This window comes from Choloepus didactylus, chromosome 5 (assembly GCF_015220235.1).
Source record: "Choloepus didactylus isolate mChoDid1 chromosome 5, mChoDid1.pri, whole genome shotgun sequence".
NCBI classification, from domain to species: Eukaryota; Metazoa; Chordata; class Mammalia; order Pilosa; family Megalonychidae; genus Choloepus; species Choloepus didactylus.
The window spans coordinates 16168182-16185441 of NC_051311.1; the positions used below are offsets into that span (position 1 = coordinate 16168182).

Sequence of the window (17260 nt, forward strand, 5' to 3'; positions counted from 1 at the left end):
AATTTCATCTACAGTATTTTTCATTTCTATAAGATCTGCTATTTTTCTATATATTCTTTCAAATTCTTCTTTATGCTCTCCTGGTGTCTTCTTGATATTCTTTATCTCTTTAGCCATCTTGCTGAAATTATTTAGGAGATTTGTTTGAACATCTTTGATTAGGTGTTCCAAATTTTGTATCTCCTCCAACTTTTAAATTTGATTGTTTGGCTTTGTCATATCTTCTTATTTCTTAGTGTGCCTTGTAAATTTGCTGGTATCTGGGCATCTGATTATCTTGATAACATTATTTTGAAAGTTGGTTCCCTTTTCTAATATTTTGTTGTTGATTGGGTTCATGTTAAAGGTCTTCTTTGGCACTTGGTTTGTCAGTATTTCCCAGCCAAAACAGGGGCAGGGTCCCATGCAGGGGTTGCAGACCTGTTCCAATGGTCTTGAGAGAGAGGGTCAGGAAAGCAGCTTCCCAAGACTGCACTTTCCCAGCCTTCCCTGCAGATGGCACTCTCTGGCAACCCCTTACTCACAGCCCTACAAAGGTAAGTTATTTTTTAGCCCTCTGACTCCTGAATTTTTGATGCAGGTAGGAATAATTGTCCTGCAGTGCTACAGGCACCTCTCTAGAAGGGACCAAGACTGTGGGACCCTGTGGTCCAATTTCATGGGCTAACAGTTGGTTCAGAACTGTATTGTGCATCCCTCTATGTTCCCAGGTTGGAGGGCTTACTCAACTCTCCAAGACCATAGCAGTCAGACAGGCATGGTTTGGGCTGACTTGAACCTGCAAGCCTCAGTATGGGGGGATGGGTGCTGGGAGCCACAGTGGAGCTCAGTCACTCACTGCAGTTTCTGTTTGTGGAAATAGTGAAGCTGCAAGTGCCCTGGTCTCTTACATGGAGAGGTTTAAGTCTGCAGGATCCAGAGGTCACCCTATCCAGCCAACCACTGGATTAGCACTGTGCCACATCTATGTCTTTTGGTAGGGATAGGCCTCACAGTCTCTCTTCCACTGCAGCAGCCAACTGGGCAAGAACCAGGTGCACCTGAAGTTGCTGGCCTCAGGAGTGGAGGATGGGTGACAGTTACCTCAGTGGAGATCAGTTACTCATCACAGTCTCTCTGTTTGTGGAAATAGTGGTGCTGTAGGCACCCCAGTTTCCTGTATCCATAGGCTCAAGGCTGAAGGATGCAGAGGGTTAAGTTCACTGGCCAACAGTTGGATCAGGAGTGTGCCATTGTCTCATCAGCTGGGTGAGAACTAGGCTGATCCACAGCTTCTCTGGTTTCTCAAATCCCATAACTGCTGCTTTGGACACTTTTTGCTTGTTCTTTAGGTGTTTTTGGAGGAGAAGTGAGTTCTGCCCCTCCTTGTTCCACCATCTTCCAATTATCCTAAAATTTTGTTAAGAATTTTTGCATAAATGTTCATGAAAAATATTAGTCTGTTGTTTTCTTTTCTCGTATTGTCTTTGTCTGGTTTTGGTATCAGAGTAATGTTGCCCTCATAGAATGTGTGTTATGCTATTGTTATGTGGAGTGCATGATAAATGTCAATTAAATTGGCTGATAGTGTTTTCAAGTCATCTATAACTTTATCGTTTATCTATCTACCTGTTTTATAAAATATATAGAGAGGGATATTGAAATCTTTGACTTTAATTCTGTATGTTTATTTCCCTTGCAGTTCCATCAGTGTTTGTCCATGTGTTCTGAAATGATAAGTGCATAAGTATTTTCAAATATTTTGTCCTCTTGAAGAATTGATACCTGTTATAATTATGACTCTCTTTATTCCTGATATATTAATGTGAACACTTCAGCTTTCTTTTAATTAGTGTCAGTATAGTATATATTTTTTCATCTTTTAATTTCAACCTATCGATGTCTTTGTTTTAAAGTCGTTTTTCTTGTGTGCAGTATATGGTTGGGTCTTTCTTTTTATGCAGTCTGAAAATTTCTTCTTTTAATTGGGAGTATTTAGACCATTTACATTTAATGTGCTTATGTTGTGTTTAGTTGAAATATGTCATCTTGTTGTTAATTTTCTACTTGTCTCATTTTCATTCCTTTTTTCCTTTTTTTATTGAGATTGTTCATGTACCATATGATTATCCAAAGATCCAAAGTATACAATCAATTGCCCATGATACCATCATACAGCTGTGCATCCATCATCTCAATTAATTTTTTTCTATTTTTAGAACATTTTCATTACTCCAGAAAAGGAATAAAGACACACAAAGAAAGGAAACTCAAATCTTTCCATACCCTAACCACCCCCACTCCATTATTGATTCATAGTATTGGCATAGTACATTTGTTACTGTTGATGAAAGAAGGTTATACTACTACTAACTGTAGTATATAGTTTGCAAATAGGTATATTTTTCCCTATATGTCCCTCTATTATTAACTTCTAGTTATGGTGTCATACATTTTTTTCTGGTTCATGAAAGAGATTTCTAATATTTGTACAGTTAATCATGGACATTGCCAATGACAAGGTTCACTGTTTTATACATTCCCATCTTTTAACCTCCAACTTTCCTTCTGGTGACATAAGTGACTCTGAGCTTCCACTTTCCACCACATTCATGCACCATTCAGCACTGTTAGTTATTCTCACAACATGCTACCATCATCTCTGTCCATTTCCAAACATTTAAGTTCACCCTAGTTGAACATTCTGTTCATAATAAGCAACCGCTCCCCATTCTTTAGCTTTGTTCTATATCCAGGTAACTTATATTTCATATCTATGGGTTTACATATTATAATTAATTCCTATCAGTGAGACCCTGCAATATTTGTCCTTATGTGTATGACTTAATTCATTCAATATGGTGCCCTCAAGTTTTCCTCAACCCATTTTTTTTAAGACAGTTTTGTTCACATCCCATACATTCCATCCTGAGTAAACAATTGATGGTTCCCTGTTTAGTTACACATTTATGTATTCACTGCCTTCACCACTATCTGTATGGGACATCTCCATTTCTTCCACAAAGCAGGAGGAAGAGTCAAAAAAGGTAGAGAGACAAAATAAAAAGAAAAAAGAAAGAGAAAAAACACAAAACTGACAGTTAGGAAGCAACAAAAGGAAAGATAGCACTAAACTAAAGTAGAATAAAGAGTCAGACAACATTACCAATGCCAAGAGCCCCATACCCCTCCCTTATGTCCCCTCTCTTATATGCATTTAGCTTTGGTATATTGCCTTTGTTACATTAAAGGAAGCATAATACAATGTTTCTGTTAATTATAGTCTCTAGTGTGCATTGATTGTATTTTGCCCCCTATACCTCCCTATTTTTAACACCTTGCAAGGTTGACATTCATTTGTTCTCCCTCATGTAAAAACATATTTGTTCATTTTATCAAAATTGTTGAGCACTCTAGGTTTCATTGAGTTACACAGTCCCAGTCTTTATCTTCTATCTTTCCTTCTGGTGTCCCACATGATCCTAACCTTCCTCTTTCAACCATTACATTGCTGTGCTATCATCACCCAAAATTGTGCTCCAAAACTCCCACTCCTGTCATTTCCTATCTGTCTTTAGTGTTTCCTTTAGTATTTCCTGTAGAGCAGGTATTTTGTTCACAAACTCTGTCGTTTTCTGTTTGTCAGAGAATATTTTAAACTCTCCCTCATGTTTGAAGGACAGTTTTGCTGCATATAGAATTCTTTGTTGGTGGTTTTTCTATTTCAGTATCTTAAATATATCACACTACTTCCTTCTTGCCTCCATGGTTTCTGCTGAGGAATCCACACATAGTCTTATCAAACTTCCTTTATATGTGATGGATCACTTTTCTCTTGCTGCTTTCAGGATTCTCTCTTTATCTTTGACAGTTGAAAATCTGATTACTAAGTGTCTTGGTGTAGGCCTATTCAGATCTATTCTCTTTGTGGTACGCTGCACTTCTTGGATCTGTAATTTTATGTCTTTCATAAGAGATGGGAAATTTTCATTGATTATTTCTTCTATTATTGTTTCTGCCCCTTTTCCCTTCTCTTATTCCTCTGGGACACCCATGACATGTACATTCAAGTGTTTTGTGTTGTCATTCAATTCCTGGAGATGTTGCTCATATTTTTCAAGTCTTTTCTTTATATGTTCTTTTGTGTACAGGCTTTCAGGTGCTTTGTTCTGCAGTGCCTGAGTGTTTTCTTCTGCCTCTTGAGATCTGCTGTTGTATGTTTTCATTGTGTTTTTCATCTCTTATGTTGTGCCTTTCATTTCCATAGATTCTGCTAGTTGTTTTTTTGAAGTTTTGATTTCTTCCTTATGTACGCCCAGTGTTTTCATTATACTCTTCTTCTCTTTTGCCATATCTACCCTAAACTTTTTGAATTGATTTACATTAGTTGTTTCAGCTCCTGTATCTCAGTTGAAGAGTATGTTTGTTCCTTTGACTGGGCCATACCTTCATTTTTCTTAGTGTAGGTTGTAGTTTTCTGTTGTCTAGGCATCTGGTTTCCTTGGTTACCCCAATCAGGTTTTCCCAGACCAGAACTGGCTCAGGTCCCAGAAGGAGGAAATGTTCAGCACCAAGTTTCCCTGAGGATGTGTCTTAGAAGATTGACACACTCTGTGAGGCCTTAAGGCACTGTGCTTTTCCTAACCTGCCCAGCAGGTGGCGCCTGTCAGCCTGTAGCTCCTGACTGGTGTAAGGAAGTATGGCCCCTTTAATTCTCAGCTTAAGTTGTTTCTGGTTTGATTGTTTTCCCCCAGGTCCTGGGGTCTGGTTCTGAATGGAAGGCAGGTAGTAGAGCTGGACACCACCTCTTTCCTCTTAGGGAAGACACACCCCCTAGGGAATTTTCATTTGCATTTAAATAGGTTCTTTGTCTCTCTGACTCCTCTATCTCCTCCCTTGTCTGGGTCAGAGTGCTGTGAACTGAAAATGGCTGAGGATTTCTCCACTGAGCTGCTCAGGTTGAGAGAGAGAAAAAGGGACAGAAAGCCCCCTTTCTGGGTCAGTGCACAGCCCCCAGTTTCGTCCGTCAGCCAGAGATAGCACCTGGTCCTCTGGGCTCCTCCTCCCAAGACAGAGAAGTCCCCTGGCTCTTCATTGTCAGTATCACTAAAAGCCTCTGTCTGCTTGTTGGGGATTTGCAGCTTGCATTGAGCAGTCCATGTTTGCCAATTAAAACCTCAGTTGGAGCTGGCCTGAGGTATATTTGCTTGTTCAAAGAATGCTGCTCTCTATCTCAGCGATGCTTTACAGTTTGTATTTCCATGGGGGGGCGCTTCCAGCTTGCGCCCCCAGTTTCTACTCACAGATTCCACATGGTCTCAGGCATTCCTCCCAATCCAGGCTGGTGCACAATGTGTGGACAGTCATGGTTGTCCCCCAGCAGTTATTCCAGATCATTTACTAGTTGTTCCTGGTTGTTTATTAGTTGCTCCAGGGGGACTAACTTCCACCCCTCTCTATGCTGCCATCTTCTTGCATCTCCCAGATTGGCTTTTATAAAGGGGATTTATTAGGATACAAATGTACAGTTCTAAGGCCATAAAAGTGTCCTACCTAAGGCAGCAACAAGAGGATATCTTCACTGACGAATGTTTGATGGTGTCTGGAACACCTCTGTTGGATGTGAAGGCACATGACTGGCATCTGCTGGTCTTTTGTTCCTGGTTTCTTCTTTCAAAATGTCTCTGGGTTTCTGTCTTTTCTCTTAGCTTCTCTCTGAGCTCCTGTGCATCCTTGCTTGTTCTCCCAGGGTGTTTCTCTCTCAATGTCTGGGGGTCTTCTCTTAGCTTCTCTGGGGCAAACTTTGGGCTTCATCTCTTAGGTTAGCATCTCCAGACATCTTTCTGTCTGCATCTCCAAGTGTCTCCAAGTGCGTGGGTCCATGTGGGATCTCAGCTCTTAAGTACTCCAGTGATCTAATTAAGACCCACCCTGAATGGGTGGGGTCACACCTTCATGGAAACAATATAATCAAAAGGTCTCACCCACAATAGGGTGCATCACATCTCCATGGAAACAACATCATCAAAAGGCCCCACCTACAATAAGTCCACTTCTACAAGACTGGTTTAAAAGAACATTGCCTTTCCTGTGGTACATCATAGTTTCAAACCTGCACACACATAGCTCCCCTCCCATATATCCTGAGGTTTTATTGCATGATATTGCATGGTTGTGTGATTCTTAAGAATGCATATGCCACAATATAGCAGAATAATTTGCGAAGGGGGCTTTAACTGTTTGTATATTTATTAGGTTACATGCCGCTTAAATTCAGTAAAGCACCATTACAAAGAATCTAGTGGTATAACCAATTTTGTTTTGCTTCTATTCAGATAATTTTCCTTGGAACATAGTATTAATATAGTGACACAGAGTACAATGGAAATCTTGGTAGTGTGTAGTATATTTCCCTATAATTTATTTTATCCTAAACTATTTATGTCTGGTTTATGTAAAATTACACAGAAAATAAAGACTACACCTGATCAAACAATGAAAATGACTCAAAAAATGGAGAAGAAAAAGGGCAAGGGAAAATCTGAGGACTTGGAGAAGTAAGTATCTTCCCTGATAATTTTTTTTTTAATCATCATTTTATTGGGATATATTCACATACCACGCAGTCATACAAAACAAATTGTACTTTCGATTGTTTACAGTACCATTACATAGTTGTACATTCATCACCTAAATCAATCCCTGACACCTTCATTAGCACACACACAAAAATAACAAGAATAATAATTAGAGTGAAAAAGAGCAATTGAAGTAAAAAAGAACACTGGGTACCTTTGTCTGTTTGTTTCCTTCCCCTACTTTTCTACACATCCATCCATAAACTAGACAAAGTGGAGTTTGGTCCTTATGGCTTTCCCAATCCCATTGTCACCCCTCATAAGCTACATTTTTATACAACTGTCTTCGAGATTCATGGGTTCTGGGTTGTAGTTTGATAGTTTCAGGTATCCACCACCAGCGACCCCAATTCTTTAGAACCTAAAAAGGGTTGTCTAAAGTGTGCGTAAGAGTGCCCATCAGAGTGATCTCTCGGCTCGTTTTGGAATCTCTCTGCCACTGAAGCTTATTTCATTTCCTTTCACATCCCCCTTTTGGTCAAGAAGATGTTCTCTGTCCCACGATGCCGGGTCTACATTCCTCCCCGGGAGTCATATTCCACGTTGCCAGGGAGATTCACTCCCCTGGGTGTCTGATCCCACGTAGGGGGGAGGGCAGTGATTTCACCTTTCAAGTTGGCTTAGCCAGAGAGAGAGGGCCACATCTGAGCAACAAAGAGGCATTCAGGAGGAGACTCTTAGGCACAAATATAGGGAGGCCTAGCCTCTCCTTTGCAGCAACCGTCTTCCCAAGGGTAAAACTTATGGTAGAGGGCTCAACCCATCAAACCACCAGTCCCATATGTCTGTGGTCATGTTAGCAACCATGGAGGTGGGGTAGGCGAATACCCCTGCATTCTCCACAGGCTCCTCAAGGGGGCACTACATCTTTTTTTTTTTTCCTTGTTTTTCTTTTTCTTTTTTTTTTTTTAACTTTCCCTTCTTTTTTAAATCAACTGTATGAAAAAAAAGTTAAAAAGAAAACAAACATACAATAAAAGAACATTTCAAAGAGACCATAACAAGGGAGTAAGAAAAAGACAACTAACCTAAGATAACTGCTTAACTTCCAACATGTTCCTACTTTACCCCAAGAAAGTTACATAATATAGCAACATTTCTGTGAACTTGTTCCTACTATATCCATCAGAAATTAACAGACCATAGTCATTTCTGGGCATCCCCAGAACGTTAAATAGCTTATCTGTTCTTCTTGGATTATTGTTCCTCCTTCCTTAATTGCTCTCTACTGCTAGTTCCCCTACATTCTACATTACAAACCATTTGTTTTACATTTTTCAAAGTTCACATTAGTGGTAGCATATAATATTTCTCTTTTTGTGCCTGGCTTATTTCGCTCAGCATTATGTCTTCAAGGTTCATCCATGTTGTCATATGTTTCACCAGATCGTTCCTTCTTACTGCCGCGTAGTATTCCATCGTGTGTATATACCACATTTTATTTATCCACTCATCTGTTGAAGGACATTTGGGTTGTTTCCATCTCTTGGCAATTGTGAATAATGCTGCTATGAACATTGGCGTGCAGATATCTGTTCGTGTCACTGCTTTCCGATCTTCCGGGTATATACCGAGAAGTGCAATCGCTGGATCGAATGGTAGCTCTATATCTAGTTTTCTAAGGAACTGCCAGACTGACTTCCAGAGTGGCTGAACCATTATACAGTCCCACCAACAATGAATAAGAGTTCCAATTTCTCCACATCCCCTCCAGCATTTGTAGTTTCCTGTTTGTTTAATGGCAGCCATTCTAACCGGTGTTAGATGGTATCTCATTGTGGTCTTAATTTGCATCTCTCTAATAGCTAGTGAAGCTGAACATTTTTTCATGTGTTTCTTGGCCATTTGTATTTCCTCTTCAGAGAACTGTCTTTTCATATCTTTTGCCCATTTTATAATTGGGCTGTCTGTACTATTGTCATTGAGTTGTAGGATTTCTTTGTATATGCAAGATATCAGTCTTTTGTCAGATACATGGTTTCCAAAAATTTTTTCCCATTGAGTTGGCTGCCTCTTTACCTTTTTGAGAAATTCCTTTGAGGTGCAGAAACTTCTAAGCTTGAGGAGTTCCCATTTATCTATTTTCTCTTTTGTTGCTTGTGCTTTGGGTGTAAAGTCTAGGAAGTGGCCTCCTAATACAAGGTCTTGAAGATGTTTTCCTACATTATCTTCTAGGAGTTTTATGGTACTTTCTTTTATATTGAGATCTTTGGTCCATTTTGAGTTAATTTCTGTGTAGGGGGTGAGGTAGGGGTCCTCTTTCATTCTTTTGGATATGGATATCCAACTCTCCCAGCCCCATTTGTTGAAAAGACCATTATGGCTCAGTTCAGTGACTTTGGGGGCCTTATCAAAGATCAGTCGGCCATAGATCTGAGGGTCTATCTCTGAATTCTCAATTCGATTCCATTGATCTATATGTCTATCTTTGTGCCAGTACCATGCTGTTTTGGCAACTGTGGCTTTATAATAAGCTTCAAAGTCAGGGAGTGTAAGTCCTCCCACTTCGTTTTTCTTTTTTAGAGTGTCTTTAGCAATTCGAGGCATCTTCCCTTTCCAAATAAATTTGATAACTAGCTTTTCCAAGTCTGCAAAGTAGGTTGTTGGAATTCCCTGATAATTTATATTCTACTTTTATAGAAACATCTTAAAGTCACATAAACATAGCTTATTAACAATTACTTTTTTACAAAAGTATGACATTAGCAAATGTATAGGTTTATAAGCGGGCCAGAATATGATTTTGGGATAAAATTGAGAAGGATAGAATGAAAGAACCAAAAGTGGATAGAGGAGAATGAAACATAAGATGCTCAGGAGCAGAATGACAGAATAAAATCTATAAATAAATATAGGGAAAAAAGAGTTTATTGTTTCCTTGATGGTCTAGTAATGATTTGTAATTCATTTGTTAACTCTGCAGTCTAGGCTATTCCTTTTACTGAACTTTAAAATTGTATTTTATAAAAATGATTATATTTTAATTTTTGTGAATTATTGTAAAGTGGTTTTATTAAGTAAATTTTGCATTTTAAATTTGCTTGTTCAAACCCTAATATAAAAGTATAATTTTAAAAAGAAGCTATTGAGAAGGTGATACTATTAAGATGATAGTGTTAGACATTCCAGTGAATGTTCCCCCTTTGAGACAGTTAAATAAAAGGGCAGTTTCAGCTCTCTTGGAACTCCAGAGGACATGTGAGACTGGAGAATGACTCAACAAACACTGAAATTCTTTTTAAAAAATCTAAAATTGGTAGGATAGCAGTGGGAAAAAGTTATTAGTCTGGACCCCTCCACAGACTCAGATCTCATGGTTTATGCATCTCACAGTGACAGCTCCTTGGCAAAGGCAAATTCCACAGTGTTCTCTACTGTAGTTCCACCCATGGTGTTGATTTGGGAACCCACATGCATTCAAACACAGGAAACCAAGACCACATACATCCACAGTGGTGTCATGGTTTTTTGTTTTTTTTTTTTTTCTTTGAGGCTTCCAAAGAGGTTTTTATTTATATAGTGCAAAGTATACACTATCACAATCTTTTTACTTCTTTTACTAAAATAGTTCAAGTCAGTGTTCTTACCACACTATCAAAACATTCAATTTCTTTTTCTCTCCCTAAATCAAAGTGATTCCAAAGAAGGTAGAAACAGGCACAAGAGGCTCCTACAGAGCCTGGGGTGGGGAACAGTGTTGGCTCTTGTTCTCGCCTCAGTCACATTCTACAGAAAATAGAGTGCAGCTGCCAGGGCCTGGGACAACAGCCAGTCTGGCCAGCCCATTCCCAGAAAGCAGCACAAATAATTCTCTCCACATTATGAAAAATATCCAACTCTACCACTCTGCAGTCATGCATTTAGTTTGCTTCTTAAAAAAAATCAGTAGTATGTATTCTGTTTCCTCTTAAGTTTTAAGAAAAAAAAGAAAGGTCACTTTTTTTTCTTTAAACACTGATGTATAGCTAAGAACTTTTGGATAAAAATGTTCCATTCTAAATATGTGCTCAGCAGACTCCAATTCCAGCATGGAAGTGGCCACCTGTGGTGAGGCCAGAAGGGTGACACCTGTCACAGAGGGAATTGTAGCCAAAGGATGATGAGCATTGGGCTTCAGGCTCTAGAACCAGAGGCTGGAAATGGAAAGGGAACTTTATGAAAGTACACCAAGTTCAGCAACCCCCACCCCATAAACCCCTCCATAAGCTTCCAGAGCTGAGGTTCAGAAAAGGCAAGGGGTCACCTGATATCACCCTACACACTCTCCCTGTTAGTGGCAGAGCTAGGACTGGGCCCTTGAGCTTTGGCCTCCCAGCACCATCCCCACCCCCATGGTGACACCCCACCTGACCCCAGACTCTAGCCAGTTGGCCATCTCACAGTTGTGTCTTAGTGGCCTGCTCATATATGTTCAAAGCAGCTCTCAGAAGCACAGTGGGACTTTTGGCAAGTTGTTCACACTCCCAGCCTGGACCCTAATTGCTACTGCACCTAAATGAAAATATAGGTGTGTAGGTACATTGTCCCCATCCAGCTCAGGGAGGACAGACTCAGGGTGTGGGTTGGGAAGTTACCAGAGGCAGAAAGGCTGCATAGAAAGGGTGAGCAGAACTTCTGGATGGTGGTGTAGAACCAGGGTTGAAAGTTGGAAGGAAAAGGTGATCCAGAGTTCAGGAGTAGAGCTGAGCAAATTGCAGCTGCTAGAGAGGAAAAACTATAAAAATGAAAACAGCCTAGGACTCCTGGAGCAGGATGGGGAAAAAGAAATACTCTCTTAGAGAGGAAACAGTTGTATATATTAGGGTAATCATGAAAGTTACTGTGCATGCCCAGGGCAAGATACAGGCTCAGAAATATATGAGAAAGCTAAATCAGAATCACAGGTTATTCTAAAGGTTTAGTATAAACTGGGACAAGCATTTAAGAAGAGTCTTAACACACCACCAATCTACACTACAACATTAGGTAAGAGGGACAATCTGACTTTCAGAGTAAACAAATCAAAATAATCAAATGCCCAGATATCAAGAAAAGATCAGGTCATTCATAGAAACAGAAAAAGTTTGCTCATCCAAGGGAACAAATTAAAACAACCAGAGAGGCACAGACATTGGGAACAAATTAAAACAACCAGAGAGGCACAGACATTGTAACAACTAATCAAAGTCCTTTAATCAAATCTCCTAAATAAGTTCAGTGAAGTAAAGTAAAACATGGATGTAGAACTAAAAGGAATCAAGAAAATGTGTAAACAAGAAGATTTCAGAAATTTAAAAAGGAACATAACAGAACTTATGGCAATGAAAAACACAATAATGGAGATTAAAATACACTAGAGATATTCCATAGTAGTTTTGAATAGCAGAAAAAAATAGCAAAATAGAAGATAGGACAATGGAAATCATACAGTCTGAAGAGTGTTTTTGGGATTTGAAGCACGTCACCCACAAAAGGCATGTTCATAACCCAACCCCTGGTCCTATGGTTGTGAGCCCATTTGCAAATAGGACCTTTGAAGATGTTATTTAAGGTGTACTCAAGCTGAATGAGGGTGGACCTTATTCCAATATGGCTGAAGTCCATACAGGCAAATGATATTGGACATGGAAAGAGAAGCTATGAGAAACTGGAATCTGTAAGAGAAAAAAGGACAGCATCATGTGATGGAAAAGCCAAGGAACCACAAGGATTGCTGGCAGCCAACCCAGAACAGTCTTTGGTGTGAAAGCATTGCATTGCTGACACTTCAGTTTTGGACTTCTCTTAGCCTCAAAACTGTGAGCCAAAAAATTCTCATGGTTTAAGCCAACCCATTGTTTGGCATTTGTTTTGTAGGCAGCTGAGAAACTATGAAAAGCAGATAAAAGAATTTCAAAAAGTAAGCAGACCTGTGGGTAACATGAAGCATATCAGTATATATTATGGGAGTCCAAGAAAGAGAGAAGGAAAAAGGGGCAGAAAGAATATTTGAGGAACTCATGGCTGTAAACATTCCGAGACATGAATATTCATAACCAAGAAGCCCAACAAACTCCAAACAGGCTAAACATATGTATACCTATACCATGACATGTAATGATCGGTGTCAAATGCCAAAGATAAACAGAATTCTGAAAGCAGCAAGAAAGAAGCAATTCATTACATACAAGAGATCCTCAATAATATTAGGTGCTGATTTCTCATCAGAAACCATGGCAGTGAGAAGGCAGTGGCATAACCTATTTAAGGTACTGAAAAAGAAAATGTGCTGGCAAAGAATTTTATTTCCAGCAAAACACTGAGAGAGTTGGTCACCAGGAGATCTGCCCTACAAGAAATGCTAATAGGAATTCTTCAGGTAGAAGGGAAAGGAGAGTAGATGGCAGCTTAAAACAGTAGGAAGAAATAAAGATCTCCAATAAAGATAACTATATATGTAAATGCAAACTCCAATTGTATTGCATCATCAGTATATAACTCTACTCTTTATTCCTGATATTATTTAGAATACAATTGAAAAAAATATCTATTCTGTGTTATGGGCACACAAAATATAAAGAGGTAATTTGTGAAAAAATAATATAAAGAGGGGGAATGGAAGGGTATGGGAGCATAGGCTATATGCTATTGAAGTTAAGTTGGTATCATTTTGAATTAATAGGTTATAGATTTTGGTTGTTTAAGATAAACCCCATGATAATCATACAGAAAGTATTTTAAAAATATATATGGAAACTGAAATGAGAAAGAGATAAATCAGTTACATCACAAAATATCAACTAAACACAAAAGAAAGCTGCTATGAAAGAAAAGAGGGACAAAAAATACAAGATATACAAGAAAGAAAACAAAATGACTGTAGTGCATCCTGCTTTATCAGTAATTACATGGAATGTAAATGGATTAAATTCTACAATCAAATATACATATTGGCAGCATGGACAAAAGTATTATCAACTATAAAATGTGTGCTGGTTTGTATATATTATGTCCCCCAGAAAAAGCCATATTCTTTAGTGCATTCTTTTAGGGGCAGACATATTAGTGTTGATTAAGTTGGAAACTTTGGATTTGGTTGTGTTCATGGAGATGTGACCCACCCAACTGTAAGTGATAACTCTGATTAGATAATTTCCATGGAGGCATGGCCCCACCTATTCAGCTTGGGCCTTTGTTAGTTCACCAGAGTGCTATAAAGCTCAGACAGAAGGAGTTCACAGCTAGCTGTAGCTGAGACAGACATTTTGAACATGGCCTTGGAAGCTGATGCAGACATTTTGGAGAACACCATTTGAAATGCAACCTGGGAGCAAGCAGATACAAGCCTTCCCAGCTAACAGGTTGTTCGGATGCCAATGGCCTTTCTCCAGTGAAGGTACCCTTTGTTGATGGACACTTTATGGCCATAACTGTGTAACCAAATAAACCCCTTTTATAAAAGCCAGGCCATTTCTGGTGTTTTGCATTCCAGCAACGTTAGCAAATTAGAACAATATGTTTAGAAGACATCTTACTCCCAAAGACAAAAATGGTTTGATGGAAGGAAGGAAAAAATATTCCACACAAATAGTATCCAAAGGAGAGCTAGGGTCACTATACTAATAGCAGATAAAATAGATTTTAAGTAAAAGACTTGCTAGAGACAAAGAACATTATATGTTAATAAAAGTGCTAATCCATAAAGAAGATGTAACAATTAGAAACATATATGAATCTAATCACAGCATCCCAAATATATAAGGAAAACTTTAACAAAACTGAAGAGAGAAATAGACACTGCATTTCTGCAATTATAGAGACTTCAATACACCACTTTCTTCAGTGGATAGAACATCTAGACAGAAGTTCAATAAAGAAATGGGGAACTTGAACAATGCTATAAACAAAATAGGCCTAACAGACATATATTGAATCCTGCCCCCAGTAACACAGAATTCACATTGTTCTCAAGTGCACATGGATCATTTTCCAGGATAGACCGTATGCTAAGTGACAAAACAATTTTTGATAAATTTTAAAAGATTGAAATTATATAAAGTTTCTTCTCTGATCACAATGGAATAAAACTAGAAATAAATAACAGAAGAACTAGAAAAGTCACAAATATGTGGAAGTTAAACCACATACTATTAAACAATTGATGGGTAAAAGAAGATATCATAAGGGAGATTAGAAAATTTCTTGAGAAGAATGAAAATGAAAATACAACATACCAACACTTATGGGATACAGCAAAAGCAGTGCGCAGAAGAACATTTGTAGCTATGCATGTTCGTATTCAAAAAGGAGAAAGATCTCAAATCAATAACTTTACTTCACATCTGGAGGAACTAGAAAAAGAAGAGAAAATTAAACCTATAGTAAGTAATAAAGATTAGAGCAGAGATAAATGAAATAGAGAATAGAAAAACAATAGAAAAAATGAAACCAAATTTGGTTCTTTGAGATCAATAAAATTGACAAACCTATAGCTCGACTGACAAATAAAATCAAACAGGACTCAAATATCTAAAATCCAAAATGAAAGAGGGACACTACTACTGGATTATAGGAGGATACTATGAACAATTGCATGCCAACAAATTAGATGACCTGATGAAATGAACCAATTCCTAGAAACATTCAACTTACCTAAACTGATTCAAGTAAAAATAGTAGCTCTCAACATAACTATAATAAGTAAAGAGGGTGAATGAGTAATCAAAAACCTCCCAACAAGGAAAAGTCTAGGATCAGACAGGTTTTCAAAAACTAAACAGATCTGTGGGTAACATGAAGCATACCAATATATGTCTTATGGGAGTCCAAGAAAGAGAGGAAAAGGAAAAAGGGGCAGGAAGAATATTTGAGGAACTAATGGCTTTAAACTTTCCAAGACATGAATATTCACAGCCAGGAAGAAATATTTTATTGAGAATTTTTACATCTATGTCATAAAGAAAGTTGATTGTAGTTTTCTTTTCTTGTGATGTCTTTTTCTGACTTTCATAGTAGGGTAATGTTGGTTTCACTAAATGAGTTAGGAAGAGTTCCCTCCTGTTCAATTTTTTGGAATATTTTGAGAAGGATTGGTGTTAATTCTTTTTGGAATGGCCAATAAGCAATAAGCACATGTAAAGATGCTCAACATCATTGGTCATCAGAGAAACGCAAATCAAAACCACAATGAGATACAAATTAACATCCATTAGGGTGGCTATAATTTTAATGAAAGAAATTAATGTGTTGGTGAGGATTCAGAAAAATAGGACTACTTTTACATTGCTGTTGGCATTGTAAAATGGTGCCACCATAGAGGAAATCAGGTTGGCTGTTCCTCAGAAAATTGAAAATTGAATTACTGTATGTCCTGGCAATCCCACTTTTTGGTATATACCCAAAAGAATTGAAAGCAGGGGCTTGGACAGATATTTGTATACCAATCTTTATATCAGCATTATTCACAGTATCTAAAAGGTGGAAGCACCCCACATGTCTATCAGTGCATGAACAGGTAAACAAAATGTAATATATGTATAAATGAAATATTATTCCGCAGTATAAAGGAAAGAAATTCTGATGCATCCTGCATCATGGGTGAACCTCGAAGATGTGTTTAGTGAAATAAGCCAGACACCAAAGAGACAAATATTGTATGATCTTGCTAATGTGAAATACCTAAAAGTGGCAAACCTCAGACAGACAGATGGGGCTTTAAAGTTTACCAGGAGTGGGGTGGGGATGGTTGTTATGGCTTAATGGGTGTTAGTAGTTTCCGTTTGAGCTGATGAAAAAGGAGGGGAAAGGGATATTGGTGATGGTAGGGCAATATTGTGAATATAATTAATACTCCTGATTGTACACTTGAATGTGGTCAAAATGGGAAATTTTGTGCTTTATATTTGTTGTTGAAATAAAAAGTTAAAAAAAGAAAAATTAAAAAGAAACTGTTCATCTTTATACATTTCCACAAATTCTGAAAATAAATTCATTGAACAAATATTGCTTTGACCTTTGACTTAGAGAAGAAAGATGATCAGAGAAGAAATGATGCCCAATGCACTTTGAAAATCCTTGCCTCATTTCAGTATTTAGACATTTTAAATAACACTAATGAGAAGTGCATTCCAGAAATTAGTTTGAGAAAAGTTATTCAACTGTTTAACCATCATTTAAACTGTATGGCTTTAAAAAATTTTTATCAAATTTACTTTGAAATATCATTCCTTTAAAATGGTTTAAAGTCCTCCCCAAGAAAGCAAAGCAGTAATGCATTTTAAAATATCATGAATGGCAGTGACCACCCTAACTTTTTCATGTTGAAAAGGTGTTGACATTATGGGAAAAGGGGATGAAACTGGTTGATGTTCTTGAAGAGGCTGTTGCCTCTGAGGTTTGGGACTTAGCTGCATAGGAGCTCTCTGGGGGATTTAAGTTTCTGAAGAATAAACTTAGTGAGTGAAACTTTTATAGAGTCTCAGATAGGGACCTGGGTATTCTTTAGGGTTTTGGAGACTGCTATTGACTTGGACTTATTATATTGTGTCCATTTGGAATATCTAGCTGAAGCTTGCATAGGAGTAACCTCCAGGACAGCCTCTAGATTCTATCTGAAATCTCTTAGCCAATGAATTATTATTTTGTTGCCTTTCTTTTCCCCCTTTTGGTCAACAAGGCATTTCTGT

At 38.1% G+C, this 17260-nt stretch overlaps 1 protein-coding gene across 1 annotated transcript in view; it reads left to right on the top strand.

Annotated features, from left to right (window-relative positions):
- CCDC7 (coiled-coil domain containing 7) overlaps window positions 1-17260 on the top strand; it is a 329716-nt gene that overhangs the window by 105337 nt on the left and 207119 nt on the right. The window contains exon 12 of the mRNA XM_037837696.1: window positions 6448-6536. Coding sequence (XP_037693624.1) covers window positions 6448-6536 — 89 coding nt within the window. The remainder of the gene's footprint in view (window positions 1-6447; window positions 6537-17260) is intronic.